The 23,169-nt window shown below is 44.0% G+C and overlaps 1 protein-coding gene across 1 annotated transcript; it reads right to left on the reverse strand.

Moving 5' to 3' along the window:
- Positions 1 to 660: 660 nt before the first annotated feature.
- Positions 661 to 21,389, reverse strand: LOC121063882 (cytokine receptor common subunit beta-like). The gene is made up of 14 exons (XM_040544799.1): positions 21,215 to 21,389; positions 20,525 to 20,710; positions 17,928 to 18,057; positions 16,293 to 16,465; positions 14,521 to 14,666; positions 13,642 to 13,807; positions 13,223 to 13,361; positions 12,961 to 13,121; positions 9,815 to 9,948; positions 9,565 to 9,718; positions 8,639 to 8,729; positions 8,223 to 8,352; positions 5,705 to 5,802; positions 661 to 4,034 (listed from the first exon to the last, which is right to left on the reverse strand). Exons 2-14 carry the CDS (start codon positions 20,610 to 20,612, stop codon positions 3,578 to 3,580), a joined length of 2,067 nt encoding a protein of 688 aa, XP_040400733.1. The 5' UTR covers positions 20,613 to 20,710; positions 21,215 to 21,389; the 3' UTR covers positions 661 to 3,577.
- Positions 21,390 to 23,169: the final 1,780 nt, after the last annotated feature.

Here is a 23,169-nt window from a genome sequence, read left to right on the forward strand (position 1 = left end):
CAGCTGTTTTTCGCTCCCGCTTGTTTACTTACCTGCCCACACTGAAATGATTCAAGTTGATAAATCAGCAGAAAATCAATGAAGAAGAAAAAATCAAAGTTAACAGGTTAACAAATGTCATTTGTTAAGTAAAAGACCTTGCTACAGGCAAGGCAATGAGTGGTTGGCCCTGCAGATGTTGGGGAAGAGGACTGGAGAGGGAAATATCCTTTCACTGTCTTTTTTATGCAGTGAGAAATTAGTTGCTCGCTTCTAAATAGTCTCACTGAACTCAGCACTTTGCAATGTAGGTAGTCTGTATTTAAGTGACTTTGCCAGGTCTTATCATTGGGTGGCAGCTCTGAGCCAATGTTTTATCTGGCATACAAGAATTCAGAAAAAAAAAAAAAATAGGTTCTTCTCTGGTGTAGATATATCGTTCACTAAAATAGCTATTTAAGAGCTGTTTCAGTCATCTATAAACAGGTAATGCACTTGAAACATAGATAATCATATGTGGTGGTTTTACCCAGTGGCAGCTGAGCTCCACCACAGCTGCTCTCTCGCTCCCCCTCCTCAAAGGGAAAGGGGGAGAAAATATGATGAAAACACCTCAAGGGTTGAGGTAAGGACAGGGAGATCACTCAGCAACTATTGTCACAGGCAAAACAGACTCTGCATAAGGAGATTAATGTAATTTATTACCTATTAGTAACAAGCTAGAGCAGTGAGAACTAGAAGCAAACCAAAAACACCTTCCCCCCAGTCCACCCTCTTCTACGTCTTCCCCCTGAGCAGCGCAGGGGAACGGGGAATGGGGGCTGCGCACAGTCCCTGACGCTTCGCCTCCGCAGCTCCTTCACAGTCCCTCTCTGCCCCTGCTCCCCGTGGGGTCCCTCCCACGGGATGCCGTCCTTCCCGAACTGAGCCTGCGGGGGCTGCCCACAGGCAGCAGCTCTTCATGCACTGCTCCCACATGGCTCCGTACCACGGAGTCCATCCCCCAGGAGCAAACTGCTCCAGCACAGGTCGCCCACGGGCGGCAGCTCTCCCCAGACCCCCTGCTCCTGCGTGGGCTCCTCTCCACGGGCTGCAGCTCCGGCCCGGGGCCTGCTCCTGCGGGGGCTCTCCATGGGCCGCAGCCTCCTCCAGGCCACATCCACCTGCTCCACCGGGGGCTCCTCCACGGGCTGCAGCATGGAGATCTGCTCCATGTGGGACCCATGGGCTGCAGGGGGACAGCCTGCTGCACCAGGGGCCTCTCCACAGGCCACAGGGAAACTGCTGCTGAGTGCCAGGAGCACCTCCTGCCCTCCTTCTGCACTCACCTTGGGGCCTGCAGGGCTGGTTCTCACTCTACACTATGCTATGGTTCTCACTATACATCATACTATAGCAATTTGATACAGACGAGACCAATTGCCTCTAAGTTTCTAAAACCCTCTCCTATCTTTTAGTTTTTCCTGCAGTGAAGGATATTTCCTAGATTAGGTTTATGCATCCCTGTAATTGAGAAACAGATTATTCTGCAGGATATCACTGTTAAAAAAGATTTCCTGTTCTCCAGCCAACCTTTTTTCTTTTCATTTAGCCCTCTGACTTCTGCCTATTCTGTGCTATCCTGAATGATTCCAATCTCTGATATCTCCACTGCAAGCGATTTTGAAAAAGAAATGGTAACTGTAAGAACAGGAGATAGTGCAAAAACTCTTATCAAAGTCTTCATCCTGCTATTAAATTCATTCCTTTATGCAGTAAAGCTTGCACTACAATAAAAGTTAAATTCAGAGCTACATCTATCCTGAGGTAAGCCCAAAATTCCTAAAAGAATGGAGTACTTATTGCTGATCCCGCTTATAATGGGATAAAAGGGAAATCCAGAGCTGTTTGAAGTGACTTGAGATCACAACAAAGAGGGTGCAAGTGCAGTGACTTCAGTGGATTTAAGTCTTTTGCACTGAGACTGAAATGCAATTGTGTTTGAAAGGTATTTAAAACACTCGTATCCAGTAGGAGAGAATGGTTTTTTTGAGCATTAGGAATTGCCTGTGTTGTTGATACTGGTAGAACAAAAAAGCTATGAAGTAAGAAATTTAAAAGAAAAAAAAAAGAAAGAAAAAAAGGAAAAAAAAAAAAGGTAGTTTTCTCAGGGTTGTCTTTGGGGTTTGTTTGCAGTTGGCTCCTTTCTGAGTATTTGAAATGCTGAGGTGGCAGTGTGGGGACTGCAGACAGAACCAAGGTTTCTTGGGCTAAAGCTGCTAAAAGCAGTGACCCAGCATCAGAGGTGGAAACACTGCACTTGGGAACAGTGAAGAGAGGTTTAGGAGCAACATTTTCCAATGTTTTCTTACACATCAACAATGGACTCTCGAATCCATGTAAAATGTGGGAGTGGGCTACATCACCATGACTTTTTCAGGTTATATAGCTAGCTTTAGTAAATAGGCCTCCCAGTGCTTATTTTGAGTTGCCATTTTATCCCTTTTAATAACATTCCTTTTCTTTTAAACACTTGAGTTCATTGCTCTTGAGCAGGAAAACTGATTATCCATGCTTATTATGTGCCCAAGCAAAATCACTTTCTTTTCCTATATCCTGAGACGCTTGAGCTGAAATTGATTACCTATTTTTAGAAAGGAGCCCTAGCTAAATCTGGCTTCTTGCCCTCCCAATCATATCTATCAGTGGAATGTGAAGCAAGCCTATATAAATGCAGGTACATGAGAATTATGGCCTGCCCCTTTTACCAAAAGCAGTAATGTAACTAAGAAAGGGGTAGGCTCACCTGGGATCTTTCACCATGTTGGACTAGAAGCTGCAGAGGAGAAGTAGCATTTGTGGAAAGCAAATGGGATTACAACAATATAATTTTTGAAAACTTTGTCTTAGTTGTCAAAGACCCCTGCAACTCCAGCAGGCTTTTCTGAATCTCAAAGCTGGCTGGTTTCATTTCTATAACACCTTCAGTTTTCTGGAGATCTGGATGACCTCAGTACTCTGTACATTTTATTCCTTGCCGCTGATAGATCCTCCACCATGTATAAACTATCTGATACTTATAATGAATTTCCAACACTTATTTACTTAGGGATCTTTCTGACTGATATGCACCTTCTCATTGGATTTTAGGCAGGGAACAAGGTAGCAGTTTTCCACAGTGGAGGAAAACTGTCATGGTAGTGTGGGGAACAACATAACTATGTTGTTCTCCAACACAAGTTTTTCAGAAAAATTGGTTCCTTTTCAAGAAATAAGTATGGACATTTTTTGTGGGTTCTGAAGGTCCATGGAGACCTGAAGAAACAACAAGGCAGTCCCCAAATGCATCCAGGTGTGATTCAGGAAAAAAAGAATGGGGCTTGACCTGAAACTGGGACGGTGACACCAGATTTCCCAGGAGCAAACTCATGGGGTGGCAAGTGGCAGATGTGTGGAGTCACTGGCTGATGGCAGTAAGAGGCTGTCTGTGGTGATACACTCTGAGGGTCACTGCTGAAGGGACGTGGCACAGCCAAGAGCCTTTGGAGATTTCTGCTCTTCTGGTTTCACATTCATGCCTTGCCCACCAGCTGGGGGGAGTGGTGAGACTTCTTTCTCATCATTGAGATGCTGCATAATTTCCTTCTGATCTAGAAGCAGGAAAGGCTGCTGAGGACCTCCTCCTCTTGCCTCCGTGGTGCCTGGGAACAGACTCATGCCCCTGAAGGGACACTGATTTCTCTTGGTTTCCCACTGGGTCCTCTTGAAGAGTTTGATGCATCTCAGGCTGAGAGGACATCCCTGGGCTGTACAAGTATGGACCATTGAAAGCGAAGCAAGTGATTGCTGTCTGGGAAGCAGTACTTGCATCAGCAGCACTCTTGCACGGAAGCCTGGCCAACAGGCCAGACAGTGCTGCACTCTTATTCAGTGGGCAGACAAGGGCAGCTGATGAAACCGAGGTTTTATGTGGCACTTCAGAAGTCTGACAGATTTGCGGATCCAGTGTACCATGGGAAACGTTCTCTGTCACAGGCTTAGCTCCATGGAACTCTGGTGAACTGTTCTTAATCATCCTGTTTTGGTGAAAAGCACAGGATTTAGCTGCTACTGACAGCTGTCTAATTGACAGCTCTCTAAGGTGATCTCTGCGTACAAACAGGAGCTGCTCTAAGGGGGCGCACTGTATTCCAGGAAGCTAGTAGGAATCTTTGGCCACATCTCTTATATCTTCCTCAGAAGATGCAAGCCTCAGCCTTTCCTGTGCCACAGCAAGACACCAACTGTCTACTGCCAACTCCAGCTCAATTACAAGTCATGCAAGCAGCATTTACCTTTTGAGAAAGGCTGTGTTTTTACTGTAAGTAAAATAGAGCCAGGGACCATTCTTTGGCCCTCAGGTTAAATGATGTAGGCTGGCTGCATCCACACTGTACTGCCCTGGTTGCCTTCCAGGTCTCCCCCAGTGTCCCTGCAGTCTAAAACACAGCTAAGTTTGTTTGTTTGTTTTGTGTTTTGTGTGTTTTTTGTTGTTTGTTTGTTTTTTCATTTCAATGTACACAATGTAATGTGAGTGCTGTGTTACAGCTGTATTCATAGTATGAAACTGCAGGGCCTGGGTGCAAAACTTGCTAGAATACTGTTGAGGGACACTGAACCTGATACAGTCATTTCTGTGTCGCCTACTGGGAATGATTACTGCCCTGTGCTATCACAAACTGTGCCAGGATGTTGCCTTGGAGAGCACTAGTTGGCACAGGCCAAACCATGGCCAGGAGAGTGCTGACAACAAAGCAGCATGAGCAGTTACAAGACAGAGCTTGATAGTACATCTTGGCCCTGATTTATTTAGCGGTATAGACTCAGGCAGTGTGACTGCTAGCATCAGCATTTATGCAGCTCTAGACCTCTCAGTGATATTTTACAGTTACTTCTTCAAAATAAGGGGCCTCTGGCTCAAGGATCTTACAAGCACTGAATGGGAAGTTAGATTAAAGGAGAAGGCAAGGTAAGATTTCAAAGCAGTAACAAACATAAGCCATCTTCCCCTAACATGACTTAGAAAAGTATTTATTGGAAAAAGCTGACCCTCTCTTCTAGGAAGCAGATAGTCACAAAACCTAAGAGTCTGTTTAATTTTTGTCAGCTTCCCCCCAGTTGCTGTGAAACCTAGGATAATTTCTTGAACAGAGCACTATGGTCACTTCTCCATCTTTGAAGACCTGACACAAATTTGTATGGACAATTTGGAGCTATTTCTGATCAGCCTCACACAGGCCAGGACCACTGTAAACAGCTTTTTGTTTACCCTCCACTTTCAAAGTCAGACTTTGCTTCAAGGACCAGCAAGTACGTCATTTCTAGAGAATGAAGAGGTAAGAGAATACGCATGTCTGCACATGATGGAGGTTATGCTCAGGTGGGCTGGGAGGAATTCAGCCAAGTAGTAATCCACCCCAGTAGTCAATGCCTTTTATTGAAATGTATTTCCAAAGGAAATGCATAGAAAGAAATAGAGCAGGTTTCTATCCTCAGACATCCAGCCAGGGAAGTCAAAGTCTGCAGATGCAGCAATTCATTGCAATTTCTGTAGATGTTCGGAAGATGTATGCAGACTTGCAAAATATATAGGTGAAAATTCTTTGTCCTCCCTTTCTCAGTGAGTGACTCTATGCACAGTCTGCTCTTCCCCAAGATTAGTAAGGAACCTTTCAAGAAAGGAGTCAGGAGTGGGCTGCTTACTTACCCATCCAGCACTTGAAGGCAGTTAATCTCCTCCACCCCCTCAGAAGTGTTCTGCCCACTGAAGCCCACCTGGCTGGCTGGCAGTTGGCTGACAGCTTCCTGGGGAAAGAAAAAAGAACATGAAAATGTTAACACTTCTGAGGAAAGAGAGATCACTCTAAGGCTGGGAAGAGACAGGCGCCATGGGCACAAGCATGCTAGTAGCACATCTGCGATGGACATTTATGATAAGAATGAGCTTCCAGGCACTTAACCCATATAATTAGTTTTAATAGTTTATCAACCCGTACTTCAAAAGTAGCCTTTTCAAACTTTTGTCCAAATGACCTTGGTGTTCTCATTTTAAGGGCTGTGCCATTTCCCCACCTAAACAGAGCAGTAACATTGCTACAGGCCATCTGTAATGGATTGACACAGGCTTAAAAGCCGCCAGTCTGAATGTATTCCTGGCACCTTCGTACCTCCTCAATCCATTTTAACATTTTCTATCAGCTTTTCCCTCCTTCGTTCTTGCTCCAATCTGCAGATCCTCTTCACATTTCAACTTTCATTCTCTAGTCAAAACAAGCTGAGATCTGTTTTTCTCTGATCTTCAAGTCACAAAAGATGGTAATGCAGAAGCAATCCCACTGCTGTGGTTACAAAATATGTTCTGTCCTCCAGAAGACTGTTCCTTAACTTCCATGTTGTCTAATCCTGAGCTGTCTTTATGTAGCATAGGAATCAGGGGCTGCTGCATCTACAGGTTCAGAATAACCACAAAGCTACTGTTTTATGCAGTGCCTACTCTGAATCAGCACCAGATGAGGACACTCTGGGCAGTATTTCACCCGTAGGACTAAAATGACAGTCCTCTGCTGGCTGGCCAGAGAAACAGAATTGCTGGGATGTTTACAAAATTTAAGATAAGGTAATTCACTACAGGGATGGAAACTCTTAAAACCATGAGACAAAGAGCAGACAGCACTTGTGGATGGAAAGCTGGGTATGAAATACGTAACAAAGCTACTGTGATGCCCTTTAGCATGCGGGATGACCTTGTACCAGTGTTGATTATTGTGTGGACAGGAAAAGAATTTGATTAAGTCTGCCAATAGTCAAATCAATCAAAAGGAACTTTAGAATGATAAATGATCTGCAAGGGCGATTTATCAGGGCCTGCAAAACATGCAGCTAAGCATCATGTGAAGAAGTCTGGCCTACCACACTTCCCCTGTATCAGCTGCTGACTGGATGCATGCCTGAGATACACTGCTTGATGACTGAATAAGGGGCTGAGAATGACTGGGTGCCAAATAAAGAGTTAGCTGAAGGCCATGACAGCCCACCATGTGGTCTCAAAAGCAATGCCAAGACCAAGCATTCCACTGAAGGGGAAACTATAAAGTGGGACAGAAGGACTTGCAAGGTAGGGGGTGAGGCTTATAGAGATGATAGGGGTAAAAACTAAAAATGTTGTGATTGGAGAGGTAAACGAGAAGTTAATCTTTGTAAAGACCACTCTTCCCTGGAGATCTGCATCACTGACTTACACTGCAGGGAGTCAGAGATGAGGTGGAAGTCAATTAGCTTAAGTAGAAGATAATACAAATCGTCAAAAATAGCACGAGCTCTGTCTGTAGAACGGAGATTAGCAGCATTGCCTTGAGGAGATAGAGACATTACAGATGTGAGATCAAATACAAATCCAGTGGTTTCAGGGGAGACTCACAGATAGATAAGGCTGTGGAATTATGATAGTGGGAAACTGCAACATGCAAGAGTCAGCTCCAGGAAGGAACCCAGTCACTATTTTAGTAAAACGAAGTGTGTTTCATGCCATGCCTCTTTTGGTGATATCCACCTACTGGGATATCACTTGTTTGGATCACAAGATTTGCATAGGCTTCTCAGATGAAATCAAGAGATGGGTGAGGGAGAGAGATGGAGGAAAATTAAGCCATTTCTTTTAAAAGTGCCTCCAAAGATAACACTGTGTAAACTGCACACTTCTCTTTGCCCTCTCCTTTCCCACATGGAGGAAAATGTCCATGTCCATGTCCAGGAAAAGTACAATGTGGGAGGAAATACATCTCTCACAGTATGAAGTCAACCTCCAGCAACTGCAGGAGAGTGTAGAGGGAGGTAATCATGCAGTGACTATAGAAGAGGGGCAGGCAACACTGAAAAGAGTCAGGAGACAACCTAACTAGTAACAGAGAAAGGCCAAGTTAATTTAGAGACAACAGATTTCATGTATGAGGAATATGGGAGGCATTTTGGAGGCAGGTGATGACATGCCTTACCAGATGCATCAGAGGGGAGAGATGGTTTTACTTTTCAACTCTCACACCTTGGCTACCAAAGTTGGAAAATAGGCACAAGATCAAAGGCTGTAGTGAAGGCTTTCATGAGGCTCACCCAGACCCTGTACTCCTCCTGAACAGGATAGCAGCCTGTTCAGTGACAGCCCAGACCCCGGTCTGGAAGCTCCCCATCAGTAAGTCATCCCACTACATCCCTCCCTTCTTTTTTCTTACCTTAGAATAACTCCATGTTGTACTTGCAGGGACACCCTGCAAGGTACAGGTCCCTCTTGCCCCCAAGTAGCTCTGGATCAGCAGACTCTTCCCAGGATTTGGAATCTTTTCCTCCCACAATTTATTCTGCCTGTAACAACAACGACAACACAGAGTTTTCAAGATTTGCCTCTCAGCATGGCTGCAAGGGGAAGGAACTGTGCGCCGTACAGCATGCTGCTCTGCTCAGCAAGGCACCGCTAAGGCCCTGGCAGGCCACCACCCAACTCTCACCTGCACACAAACACTCACCAGGCTGCCCATTGCACACCAAGGGTCATCTCTCACAGACCACTTGCACAAGCAGTGCCTCACAACCTTATTCCACTCCCATGGCCAACACACTGCTAAATCTTCTCCTCATGGTGAAAACCTACCTGAGGAAATACTTATAGCTGAAATAACCAACTATTAGCAAAGTGATGATGAGAACTGGCAGCATCACTGGTAGAAGCACTGGTGACAGAACTGAAAGAGAAAAAAAAGAAATAGGGAGGCATCAACAGAGGGGCTGTTTCCCATAACAGGTTTTGCGTTTTGGACACTCTCCATGCAAGCACATCAGAGAAATGCAGGTGGCACAGCACAGGATGTGAACATGAGGCCTTCTAACTGCTGGGATCCCCTACCAAGTGGGAGAAACCAAATGTGGCCTGAATATCTTACTTACATCTTTCCCTCAGTATTTTTTTTTTTCTGCTTCAACAGCTTTCCTCTCCAACAGAGCTCAGTCTGCTAGAGTTACTGAGTACATGCATAAACACCCCTACCTCTGGCTGATCCACAAGTTTATCTGACTTCACACTGGCCCCCTTTTCATCCTCATAGTATTTAAGATTCAGTATACCTTGTGCCAGAGATACACAGATCATGTATGCACATGTGTGTGCATGTTTACACATTCCTGTGTGCCCAGGAAGATTAAAACCAAGCGACCCACCACAAATTTCTTCTAAATCTTGAAGCCAAAACTATTATCAGACATTTTGAAAATGAAAGAACTTTTTATTTCTAAGCCAGCCTTTGAAAACTCCTCTGTCATCAGCTTTCTCACACACTCCCAGGTCCTGATCCTAGCCCTGACCTAATGAAGCTTTGCTTTCCATGTTCCCATGGTTTTGAGAACAGAAGACCAGACACAGCCAACAAGAGGACTAAGAGGAAACCTGGCTTCATTGTGCCTATGAATACTTTGTCCTGCACTTCATCCCCACCTGATAGGACTCTTTTCCTAAGCATCAGATTGCTTTTCCTGCCACTCCCTTACAGTCTTGCACAGGAGGGAATACAAACTGAAATGTACCACTGTCAGTTTTCCAGGTGAACTCCTCACTCCATTCGCTCCAAAGCCCCTCACTACCATGTGGCTTTGCACGCATTTTTATGGTGTAAGTTGTGGATGGCTCCAGCTCCCGCAGTAGGAAGTAAGGCTCATCATTGATAATCATTCTGGTAACCTGAGGAATACAAAGAAGAAAACATGGAAGAAGCAATAACTTTCCCATCCATACTGCTCACAGGATGCCCCCGGTCCCATGTGTTACATTACCTACCTTTTCCATTTGGCTGGTTTTCCAGTACAGCACTTCATAACACCGTTTTTTAAGCGTATGCTTTATCCATCTCAGCTCATAATCTCCATCTTTATTCATTGTCACTGTTACATTTGTTGGGGGTAGCACCTTGACTGGAAGAAACAGTTCTGATATCAGGCATCACCTTCCTGAATACTCCTTTCCTTCCTATGGATCTTTTTCCTTTTCCTATACTAGGTTGTTCAGTAATCTCTAAAATTCAAAAGATGCAGGTGTGCTTCAACTAGTACCTCACAGAATGGCTTTTCCCTGACATTATCTTGCTAAGCAAGCATAACAACCAGCTTCACTGAGCTCTTGAGAAAGCTGCGCTTTTTCATACCTGCTATCCTCAGCCAAATCTAACAACCCTGCAACATAATTGAAGTATTAACACTATTTTAGATATCTTAAAAATATACTAGCAAGTACAAGAAAGGATTTATGAACTGGGGACAGTCCTGGAGGAGCGCACAAAGATGTTCAGAAGGGGCTGGATCACATGTCGTATGAGGAGAGGCAGAGGGAACTGGGCTTGTTTAGCCTAATAAAGGAAACACACTAAGGAATATCCGCTTATTTTCAACTAACCAATAGGAAGTTGTAGAGAAGATGGAGCCAGGCTCCTCTCAGAGGTACCTAGTGAAAGGACTGGAGACAATGGATACAAGTTGCAACTCAAGATAAGAGGGGGGAAAATATTACCATGAGAGTGGTCAAACACTGATACAGGGACCCAGAGAGGGGGTGAAATCCCTGTCCTTAGAGGTATTCAAAACTTAACTGTACAAGGCTGTAAGCAACCCCGTCTAAATAATCTGCTTTGAGCATGTGCCTGGGCTAAATGTTCTCCATTCTGTGGATGACTGATTTATGAGTCTGTGAAAAAAGCTCTGCAAAAGCCATATATAATCCGTGTCCCAGGAACTTCTTTAAGGTATCACCATCTCTCTACACAGACTGCAGCCATCTCCTGCATCATTTTAGTCTGACTTCTGTACAGATGCTGACTTCTTCAGTACCTGTGGCATCAGAGATCTAACACCTGTGAGGAAGGACACACTGCATGGCTTTTAAGTATCTGGGTGGGTTTTTCTGTTGTTTTGTTTTATTTCAGCAGTAGTTGCTTGACAGTTTCCTCCAGACTCCACATTAATTTATTTTTTTACAAAAACTTTGTCAGTATGTGTGCTTGCTGCCTCTATTTCTAGGCATGTGCTTGGTCATATTGTACCATCATGGTCTTTCAAAAAGAAGCCATGGGCATGAGATCATCAATGGAAGGATCAGTAAAACTGCTCTAGGGAAACAATTAGAGTGTCTTTTAACATTGAAAGCATTAGAAAGGTTACACTGTATGAGTGAAACACCTAAGAGGCAAGACTGGTGGGTGCTAAATAGTCTTGCGCCATGAGGCCTAAGTGCTTCTGAGAGACTTTTCAACCTGGCAACAAATACGGTCTTCACAGTGTGGATGTGATTTGCTTGAGAACTTGTTGGCCATGAGCAGTGAAGGCATAGTCACTTCAACACCAGTTGTTACAAATTTCCAAGATCTGGAGTTTAAAAACTGATTTGTTCATCTTTTGATATTCATCTGTTGCTTCTGAAAAGTTGCTGAAGTATGTTGTTATGGTCACTGTCTTTGTTCAACATCTATATAACCTATTCCAGCATGTAAATTCCACTAATTCTCTAGATGTTTTTTCAGTTCTTATGCATATTCTTGGTAAGTTTCCTACAATGTGATCATTTCCAAGGGCACATATGTGGACTTAAGTGCACGATGTTTTCTGTTTCAAATTTCTACTCTTGTTGCACTATAGAAAGTGTGCAGGCACACTTTCAGAGCACTACTCAGACTCCCTCAACTTCTTTGAGATACAGAAGCTTCCTCTGTGTTTTTTGTTTGTTTGTTTTTATTATAGAACTTCATAAATGATCAGCTTTCCGTGCTATGCTTCTCTGTAAGCGTAACTGACTGAATAGGCTATTACAGGTAATATTACTATTACAGGTTACGCTAACTTTGCTTTGAAAACTCCAAGATGGCACCATGTACTAAACTGAATCCATGAAATTATCTGAATATCAAAACCAAACAAAACATACAAAAAAACCAAACACCACCAACAACACAAGAACAACAAAACTACTTACACTGATTTTATGGAGAGCTTACAGAAGTTACTTCTGTAATAATCTGGAAATCCTAATGTAACATCTCAACTTGTAGCTGACTTTTCTATTACAGATTGTAACCAATGTTTCATTTCATAACATCAACTTTCTATGCCTTTTCTTTTGGTATACAATTAAATGAAAACATCTAAATTGCTTTTTCTGTATGCGAAACAAAAAACACATCTGCACAAACTGTGACCTCATCTACCTAAATTAGAAAAGAAGTACTAAAACCCAATGGAACCAAGTGTTGTCAGAAAAATAGTCACGTTCTTATGAAGAACATAAAGTCTACGAACGATCCTTTGGATGGTGCTCCCTCAGTGCAGAAAAGCAGTGAAATGATATTTCAAAAGTCCATACTCATCCACCATGTTCCCAGAGACTTTCAGCTCTCTTGGAGCTACTAACTTGGTAACTTCAAACAATGCAGGAGCTCTCCCCGGCTCTGGTCTGTAAAGAACAGCACCGGTACCTCCAGATGCATGCAGGCAGAGACAATCCACCTGGCACAGCTCACTCAGCAGAGCAGTCCTACCTCATCCAGTGCTCCAGGGGACACTGCACCCCAAGAGCTCCACGAGCTTCTTGCAAAATCACACAGTGACACACTTCCAAAAAACACCTCTCACTACAGCTCCCTGTCACCTGGGACAATGGCAAAGGACAATGACATTCTGATTGCAGGGAACTCAGTGTGGTGACAGTTGCTCACAGAAGAGCTCTAGGATTTCTGCACAGCAGTTTCCACTACTGCCACCATCCTGAGAGCAGCAAGTGACACTGAGAAACTGCACACCTGCAAGCCACCTTGTCCAGACCCTCTCTTCACCAGCTCAGCTTTTCTCCTTCCCACCCACTTTTCCTCACCACCACTTGCCCACACAGCCACCCCTCCCAGAAAACTCCCAGCAGAAGCGAGACACGACACAGCAGCTCACTGTTCTTGTAGGCTTCAATCAGTTTCTCCTCCGTCTTGGTCCGGACAGACACGTGGTACCGGCTCTGACTGCTGATGTTGCTAACGGGGATCGCACAGCTCTGCACCACATAGGGGATGTGGGGCAAGGCCTTCTCGTACACGGGAGAGCACTCCTCTTCCCTGGGGGGAGAAAGGAGGCTGTGCTGAGATCAGCGGGAATGGGACAGAGCACAAGCTCAGTGGGAGAGGCATGGGCACTCTGCCATTGGCAGATCACGTACGCGGATGCTGGAGTGGCCCTGAAGAACAAGCCAAAGATGACAGAGGTGGTGATCACCTTCTTCACTTCCCAGCTGCACGTCAGAAGATTTGCACCATTGAAGAGGCAGCGAAGGTTCCTGGGCTGAATGCGTTCCTGGCCTACACAGAAGATCAGAGCAAGCTAAGTGACAGGGAAAGTGCAGTGAAAGCCTTTGTCTGGGTCTGCGTGAACAAGGTCTGTCCAATGGGATGGAAATGCCAAACACTCTGAAAGAGGCAAGATGGAGTATCCCATTTCTGGGGCTTCCCGAGAGAAAGCAATGACTAGAAAGGGCCACCCCATCATGCTCTTCCAGAATCATGCCAAACCACATCCCCCAGCCCTGGCTTCTCAGCCAGCTGTCCCACCCCTGCACAGCCCCACTCTGACCCACACTACCTTCGGGGGTCTCCCAGGACACATCCGTGCTCCACTTGCTGAACGGCCCAGAGAAGCCTCTGGCCTGCTCCGCTCTGGCTCGCACACGGGCAACGTATCGGCTCCCTGGCACGAGGTGGCTGAGGTGGCAACGTGTGGTGTTGGAGAGCAAGCGCGATGCAGCCTTCTGTTAGCAGGGAGGACAAATCGGGAACAGAGAAGAGGTGGAGAGAAGGCAGGGAAGGAGCAAGGAGGTGCCTGTCAGGACGCACCTCCAAGCAATCCCATGCATGTGATGGTGACGCACATGCTGACACGTAGCGCTCCTCACTCCCATTGCACAGGGCTTCTGCTTGCATGCTGCCAGCATGGCGCTGGAAGGGCAAGGCACAGGCATGGCCAGCTCCAACCCAGCCCAGCAGATGGACCAGCTCCTGCAGCTTGCAGAACCTTGGCTGGCTCCAGCACTGGCTACGCAAGGGTCACAGCACTGCCCAGCTCAGAACTGTGTGGGAATCTGCCCAAGACACTTGTCATGGTTTCAGATGTATTTTACCTTTCTCCCACATGAGCCCTCCCATGGGCTACGCACGAAATGCGTTTTAATTTCATTTGGGAGGGGTTCAGGGTAAAATAAATTCCAACTCAAAGCCCAAGTGCAGTGCTTTTTTCAGTGGAGCATAGATTTTTGCATTGAAGTCACGACAAATGGTATTTCATCGGGAAGGTCACTTGCAAACAGAAACGGGGCCCCTTCCACCTGACCTGAAACAGCATTTGTTATTTTTCCTAGTGCCTGAGCATGGAAATGCCACTCATTTGCACAGCTTTTTCCACAAGCCCTCAACCACCCCGAAGGGTGCCGCCCAAGTCAGGACAGCCCAGCTCTTCCACTCTTACCTCCCAGGACTCCCACTCCCGCTTATAAGTGACTTCATACTCCAGTGCATTGCCCAGCCCTTGGCTTCCTTCAGCTGCTGTCCAGGTCAGCAAGAAGTCTCCTGAACTCTCTCTGACTGAGAGGTTTTGTGGCGGGAGGGGCTGAACTGGAAGGTAAAGGTGCAACACGTGAGATAGTGAGCGCAGGAACATGAAGAGGGGACGAAAACACCTAGCTGACCTTCTCTGAATGATAGGATCTGGACATTTAACAATTTTCTTTCAGCTCTGCAAATAATCCATTACTAGTTTTCAGCACAAAAGGCAAACTGTACTAGACCTGGGTAGTATATTCCTGAACAGAATAGGAAAGTAGGGAAAGCAGTGTTCCTGCACAGCTCCATAACAGCTTTTTGTGGGAGGATACTTTAGAGACCATTGTGCTATAACTGAAGGCTTTTTTGATATCTCCCCGCTGCCCTGATTAAGGCATTGGTAAGCTGGAAGGTCTAGTACCATTTTTCTATTGTGGTCAGGAGCAGCCATTTCTGTCTATCCAAAATGCACTGAAGTTGAAGGTGGTAGAATGGCCTTACAGCCATTTAACTTCACTCTCACTCAGGTTTCAGGTTAAGGGCTGACTGACCTATGTACATTTTCATCACCAAGTACAACTCCTGGATCCACACAGGACCACAAAAGCCAGACCATCTGTCTGAGAGCATTGTCCAAATGCTTCTTGAAGTCTAGAAGGCTCGGTGCCATGTCCACAGCCCTGAGGAGCCTGTCCCAGTGTCCAACCACCCTCTGGGTGAAGAACCTTTTCCTAACACCCAGCCTGACCCTCCCCTATCTCAGCCCCATGCAGTTCCCTCAGGTTCTGTCGCTGTCCCCAGAGAGCAGAGCTCAGCACATGCCCCTCCGCTCCCCTCGTGAGGGAGCTGCAGGCCTCCATGAGGCCTCCCCTCAGCCTGCTCTGCTCTGGGCTGAGCAAACCAAGGGACCTCAGCTACTCCTTATACATCTTGCCCTCTAGACACTTTCACCATCTTCATAGCCCTCCTTTGGATGGTCTCTAATAGTTTTATGTCCTTCTTTCATTGTGGCACCCAAAACTGCACACACTGCTCAAGGTGAGGCCCCACCAGCACAGAGCAGAGCGGGACAGTCACTTCCCTCAACCAGCTAGCCATGCCATGCTTGATGCACCCCAGGGTACAGCTGGCCCTTTTGGCTGCCAGGGCATACTGCTGACTCATATTCAACTTACCATTGACCAAAACCCCCAAAATCTCTTTTTGCAGGGCTGCTCTCCAGTCTGTCATTCCCTAGTCTGTACATACAGCCAGGGTCACCCCTTCCCAGGTGCAGAATCCAGTACTTACTCTAGTTAAACTTCATGCAGTTGGTGATTGCTCAGCCTTCTAGTTTGACTAAGGCCTCTCCACAAGGCCTCTCTACCTTCACGGGAGTCAACAGCTCTTCCTAATTTAGTATCATCTGCAAACTTAGTAGGCATTTGAGTCCTGTGTCTATATCGCGTATTAAAACACTGAAGAGAAGTGGTGCCAAAATGGAACCCTGGGGAACCCCACTAGTGACTGTTCACCAGCTTTATGTAACCCCATTTACAACTGTTTGAGCCTTACCCATTAGCTGATTATTCACCCATACATAGTATTATGTTCTTGTATCTTTTTAGGATTAGATATTCAAAACATAAATGACATCTTCATCTGACAAAACTTTTAAATACTCAGGAACAGAGACAAGACCTAGAGGCTCATGCTTACCATTCTGAAACAAGTAGACATTTAGCTCTGCCTGCAGGTTCAGGTCAGGTTTAAACTTGTACCTTTCTATATTACTTGCTCTCAGATGGCTTTGACACACCCAGTGCATTGTGAAGTTCTGGCACTTAGTGTGGTTTTCACCTTTGTGGAATGTGCAGGTCATTTCTTTGTTCCTGGTTACACAGAATAAAAGGCATGAGTATTTGAATAGGATGCTGACAGATGGTCTAAATTATGGCTTTCTTCTCTAATATCAAGCACATCTAGTTTGTTCTCCCTTCCCTTCCTAAGGGGAAGATGCATTCACAATAACTGTCTTGGGTTGGTAGCTGTCTGAGCCCTGAGCACATCCTTCCCCTCCAGGGATTTGGTTCTGTATGGTCAAGACCAGCTTTGATGCTGTCTAAGTTGGAATTGGCCTGACTGAGGGCTTCCTCATTTTCACTCAGAAGCTGCTTTTAAGCTCCTCAGGCCCCTGCTTGAGTTATGACACAGTCATATCTGTGCCTGGTGATATATGCTGCTGACTGTGAGCTTGGCTCCTGGCTGTGGACTTCCTTGGGGATATGGATGGATGGCTGATCCCGGTCACTCTCAGTGTTCTTACTTACACTAGAGAAATCAAAGAAAGTAAGGCAAAGACATGCAGCTAGCAGTTGGAACACAATATTTGAGAGGCCTTTGGGACTTCAGTCATCCTACAAAAAGAAAAAAGAAAAAAAAAAAAGATTTCCAGGCAGAGTTCTGGAGTCCATTGTGTCACAGGAACACTTCTGTGGTTTGTAGATTTCAATGCATAGAAAATTGCTCAAATATTCAATGTGATTCAATACTCTATAGACTGTAAGGGAACTTTGTCCATTGACTTCACCAGATTTTGGGTCAATTCATGAATAAACGTTTCTCAAAGCTCTTTCTCAAAAATAAAACCAAGACAATTTATTCCCATTCTCATTTCACATGTTTTCTTAGCACCCTCCAATCTATCTGCTGTTGACCCTCCATCCCTGCTTCTGCTGTCTATTCTTTTTCTTTTTCCCCTTTATCTTCCTCTTTCTCTGGCCCTTCCTCTCCCTTGTAATCTCATGTTCGATGGTTCTTTCTTTTCTTGAAAGGAAGCAGAAGCAGTAAAAAGATAGTGACAGACGCAACCCAGTATCTCTGAGAGGAAACCCAGTGAAACAAACGCATACAACTTCTGTTTTTCTCACAGCTTGTTTTGCAGAAATTATTTCAAAGTAACTACTTCTTACCAACATAAGGAAGGCGAAGGAGCCTTCTATGAATACTAACTAGGTGTTATCACCATTGCATCTAGCATTACCTTCTCCACTCAGGTGCAATAATTAACATGTCTTGCCATATTTTGCACCTGTGATCTCACAGCAAAAGCAGGGAAGACTGATTGAAAAGATAATGAAAACAACTCGATTACCATGCTTTGCTTCCTTCCTGTTCTTCCTTACCCTGTACAGATCCAACTTTCTCCCCAGCCTGGACATAACACTGGTGTCTGCATGCTGGATACTATGCTGGCTGCAAGCTCAGGCCATCACCCTATTGCCCCGCTCCATCTCTTAGGTTCAGCAGCCAAGCCCCTTTGAACTCTTCACAGAACACCAGCCAGTCACTTACTTTTCATGGCTGTGGTTAAAGTTCAGAGTCACATTCAGGAATTGATGAGCCTCTGAGCATTCCATCCATGTGCAAGTTGTAAGAGAGTTGTAGTGAGGATAGCAGTGTAGAGTCTGCATTGGGATGCTCTCTGAAAAGAGAAAACAGATGAGGCATAAAGCAGGTAGTAGAAAATGGTAAAATGAACACAAATTCTGCTACTGTGCTTCAGAAGGCAGAGAAAAGAAGTGAGGAGCAGGGCTGTGAGGTCTCCTGAAAATATTCCCTATGTAGTTCAGCTCACACTGCACAGATTTCACAAATAAGATTTAGTCCTTCATGGGACAGCCTGAATGCAAGAAGTCTCCAACAGCAGCTGCTGCTCTTAGAGTAGGGCTGACTCTCATTACATTGCCGTATATCTGAATTTTATTGTGAGTCTTAGGACTGAGAAAGCCTCAACTTTTTGACTCTGCCTGTTGTCTGCAAATCAAAATGGTTATGCAATAAAAATAAGAATTTGGTCTACAAGCTCTGAAGAAAAGCTGGAGTTTTTTTGTAACTGGTAAAATTAATTTGCAAGATGTATTGAAATATTCTAATTCAAAAGATAAGTACAAAGTCTTAAGCTGGATGTTTTTAAGCCTCACTGGGCTTTGTGCCTTCAAAGCAAAAGGCCTTCATAACACTGACTAAAACATGAAAAACATCCTTCCTTTTCTGTTCTCCATCCACCAGGCAGGGATCACAGCCACTCTGATACAGTGAGATGATCTAAGACTTCAGGTTTTACCTCTGTTTCTTTTCCTGAACTGCAGAGGCCTGATGCTCCATGAAATACCAAAACAGACAGGAAGGTGACCAAGCAAGTGTGATTATAACACAGAAAGTTTAAAAGAACAGCTCCCACTGTAAGAAGCCTGCCTTCTCCTATGAATGATCCTTTGATATTCCCAGTAGAAGGAAATGAGAGTACCAAGACTAACTGGGCAGTGCTGAATGGAGATTCATTTAGCTGAGCACTCACTTCAGCATCATTGCCCTACGACCAGCAAAATTCTTAGTTCTTGGTAAATCTCAGCATGACTTTTCAATAAACAAGGGTCTAAGGTGGATGGAAGGACTAGCCAGTGTAATATTGCCTTGTGTAAATCTTAAAGACAGAAAGAATCTGAGAGATGTTTAGAAAAACAGCTTCAAATACTATATAGATTTTTTAGAAAGCTGAACAAATGATCTTACCAATTCACTGCCCTTCTAACAATCGAGAGATGTCTCAGTAGAAAGGCATAAAGTGCAAGATATGAGAGTTTTATCATTTCATAATGATAAAATTATTTATCATTATTGATTAATTATTGCCTCCTCAAGCAGGACATTCAGTTTTGCCTTTGTGGATTGCTGTCAGGGTGAAGACTTTCACGTGCCCAACTAGCAAGCCCACTTGTCTTAGGAAGAGTTATGCCTCTAGGAAGTTGTGTGCAAAAGCGAAAGATACCCTCTCCAGTTAGCTACAGTGACATTCAAGTCATAGAAAGGAGAAAGCTTCCTGACAAGGAAAACATTCTTCAAAAATCTAGTGGGTGAAAAATATGCATCCCTCTATCAGTAAACAAACATACCTTGTAGGTGAATTTGCAGAGAACCTGCTTTCCCTCTCTGTTTTGTGAAAAAGCTCTATGCAAGGTGGAGCTTTGTTGAGGAATTTCTAGCAGGCCTGGGGCAGCTGGTGCCTATTCTTGCAAGAAAGGCCTGTGGCCAAGCCAAGCCCACTTTCACATCCAAATTGTGGAACATGATGAAAATAAAAGGTTGTTTCAGTCTTCATGGAGACAAAGCTTAGAGAGCAGAGAGCCCATGGTATATATTTAGTACTGCGAATCACATGTAAGGCAAGACAGCATAATTCTCCCAAGTACCAGATATGTGTCTCTCTGTGGAAAGATAGGTGTGCAACAGATATGTTTTTCAAGACCTTTTATTTAATACAATCTCAGGACTTCTAACACTTGGAGTAATGAATAATTTCTTCACTTCACAGGTGTGCTGTGGGACAGCCTCTGCTCTGCCAGCTGTGCTACCAACAGGCTCTCAGTTCCCTCTCCCTAAGGGTGCAGCCAGCCCTCACTGTAACTCTAAACAAAAGGAGAGTATCACCTGGAGGCAGGACAAGTCAACAGACATAACAAAGAGCCATTGGGGAAATATCACAGGTTGGAAAAGAATTTTTCTGGTATAAACAAATAAGGTATCTAATAATGGGATAGGCAAAGTCACAGTTCATGAAGGTAATAGTCAGGCCTAGTCAGATGTGAAACTTCATGACTATTCAATTTAAATAATACTAATAGACTTTGAACATTGTTTGGCCCATGAAATTTGGGGTCTTGCCTAAATACCATTCACAACCTTGCTATTGATATACAGCTGGAGTACTTGGTATAGCCTTGGTAACCACATGTGTACACTCATAAAGTCTCCTTCTCTTTCTGTCACCAACATGAAAGTAGAAAATAAAGGGAGGGTGGAGAAATGTCAGACTAAAAGAAAAAGAACAATGATAGAAAAGAAAGAAGGGGGGGGGGAGAAGGCGGGGGGGGGAAGATTCTGAAACTCACCTCGCATTGTTTCAGCTCCCCAGACCAAACATGGAGCCAGAAGAAGACTGATGAACTCTGGCATCTTCACACCTTTGCACACAAGCATGATCCTATGTCAAGCAACAGCTCCCTGCATCACCGGCTGTTCTTCCTCAAATGCATACTTAACAGCTACTGTAGTTCCTTCTTTGTCATCTGTTATAGCTGGAAGCAAAACTCATTAGCTGGAAAAGTCTTGGGCCTTCTCTTGGCCACAAACTACCTCTTCATCAACACTGAAGTGATCTTTCAGAGTAGCTTGATATGGAGATAATTTATTAAGGAGAAAAGTTTCCACCTCCTCACCAGAGAAAAGGACAAAGCTTGCTGTTTGGAACTAATGACAAGATTTTCAACCTTCTTCCTTCACCTCAAAAGAAACAATCCCTGTGTTATGAGAAGGAATTAATTATCCATGTTGATTCACCCTTCCAATCCATTCAAAGTACACCCTCTGTTCCACTGAATAATTAAGGTATCATAAAGGAAATACTTTCTTATCTTTCTTATTACTCCCACTAACAACAATATAGTTTTGGTGAACTGAGAGATCCAGTCCCTCTATTTCTTCACTTTACAACTTGATTCACAGAGCTTTTAATCCTTTGTTTGTTTGAGGGGAGAGGGTTCATTGCCAATTCCTTCTCCACAGTAATACACTTGCCTTACCTGAATACTGAGTAGTCTTCAAAGCAGGTACTTCAGAGAAAGTGGATATCTGGCTTTCTCATTTATCACTCACAGGAAGTTGGTGCAAATGCAACTGCCAGTGGGACACCCACAGTCTTAGCCCTTCAAATAACCCTGTGCTCTGTTTTTCTCACAGTTGTGCTGTTACAATCTTTATCATTGGAGGCACATGTGTGACTTACTATCTGTAACCTTCCCATTTATAGTATTGGTTCAACAACTAGGCGCCTGAACAGACATCATGCAGTTAAGAGGAAGAGGGAAGGAAGTACTTTTCATTGTTACATTTTGCTTAAACACTTTCCAAGAAATGAGACCAATTTTTCAGCAAATAAGATATGATGATCTCTTCAACAGATTCTGAACTTTGCTGTTTGTTCTGTCTTCTGCTGAGCTGTACTTGAAAGCTCTCCTTTAAATCACCATTCTTGAGGAAAGGCAAGGAAAATTCATTGCCATCAAATCAAACAGTAATTAAATAAAATATTAGTTTACATTGTGAATATAGTCTTAACGATGCATTGCTGCTGCTAAGCCTGACCTGCATAAAGCTTTCTCCATCCAAATAGTAGCACAAGAAGTGTGAATTCTGTTTAAATGAAAACCACAGTTAAGGAATTAAAATTCAAGCCATGCTCTGCTTGCATACTGTAATTTAAGTGATAATATCATACTGCATTGGTAGAAGTGAAGAAAATACACTCATATGGAGACAATGTAGTTTAACATATATTTAGATCTTTTTAATCTTAGGAAGAAGAGTGGTAGCATCTAAAGAAGTGGGAGGAAGTGAAGTTTTTTATTGCTTTCTCTAAGCTAGACTGTGCAGTCTCTGGGAAGGGAAAGTTTTTCACGTTACCTTTATCCATTGAAAGTACCAGAGTTTGGGCAGTTTTAGATTATGTACTCAGCAGCATATACACTTTCTTGTGAATCAGTGGCAGCTAAAAGCACATTAAAATACAAAAATAAAAAAAGAGGTAGGGAAAAACACAAAACAACAACAAAAAAAAACACACAAAACAAAACAAAACAGAGTAAGCCAAAGAGAAGCAGAAACTCCTTGGCAGTAATTTTCAGGATATGCTGCAAAAGTGAACATTGCACACAGTCTATACACATGAACTTGAGACTGGAGATGTTTAGCTTTGCAGTCCCACATGTACTCTCCTTCCATTTATGGTCTTTTTACAGATGAAAAAGAGTTGTAAGCTTATCCCTTCATGTTTTTTTCTTAGTGGGTAGAAGAATTAACCCACTTATGTGCAGAAACCTCAGTGGAGAAAAATAAGGATTGGTAGTGAATGCCCATGGACTGTGTCTCTTGTTGCTCTAGTCATTCGTAAGTAATTGCTTTTTCTTATTTTCATGCTTTTTATTCACACCGTGTGTGATTCCAAGCAATACTTCATTATTCCTCTCACTTAATTTACTCCAAATTAGATTTTGGCTTCCCTAGGCATGAAGGATCTCCCTGTCAGAAGGATGCTTATCATGGCTTCTGCAATGCTTGGTGAAGTTGAGATTGAAAGAAAAGATTTTAATTAATTCTTCAGAAAACCCAAGATCATGAACTGATAAGACACCAAAAGGATATTTGCTAGTCAGTTAAAATCTTTTAACCCAAAATAAGGTATACCTTGACTGATTGGATGGCCAAGTCAAGGCCTTTCAGCTCCAAGTAAGGACATGGGAAAGAAGCCAGATCATCCTTTAGACCCTGCATGGGTCTTGTCATATCTCTGTAGGTCCTCCATAGGTTACTTTGCACTCAAGGGAAGTTCTGTCTGGCATGTGATACCACAGGCAGGGCAGTAGCCAGATATCCCTGGGTGGGCAGAGTGGACCTAACCCACTGGAACTGGTCTTCACCTGCAGGAAAAAGATCTCTATCAAAAAGTGAATCTGTTGGATATGAGTGCTAGCCACAAGTT

The sequence above is a fragment of the Cygnus olor genome, chromosome 1 (genome assembly GCF_009769625.2).
Source record: "Cygnus olor isolate bCygOlo1 chromosome 1, bCygOlo1.pri.v2, whole genome shotgun sequence".
In the NCBI taxonomy this organism is placed as follows: domain Eukaryota; kingdom Metazoa; phylum Chordata; class Aves; order Anseriformes; family Anatidae; genus Cygnus; species Cygnus olor.

What these genes read in the sequence shown, in the direction of transcription:
- LOC121063882 (XM_040544799.1), bottom strand. Translation starts at nt 20,612, where the DNA reads ATGCTTGTGTGCAAAGGTGTGAAGATGCCAGAGTTCATCAGTCTTCTT. An exon ending in GGGAGCTGAAACAATGCGAG is followed by an intron (nt 18,058 to 20,524) that starts GTGAGTTTCAGA and finishes TTCTCTTTTCAG; the next exon opens with AGAGCATCCCAATGCAGACT. An exon ending in AGCTATAAGTATTTCCTCAG is followed by an intron (nt 8,353 to 8,638) that starts GTAGGTTTTCAC and finishes TTGTTGTTACAG; the next exon opens with GCAGAATAAATTGTGGGAGG.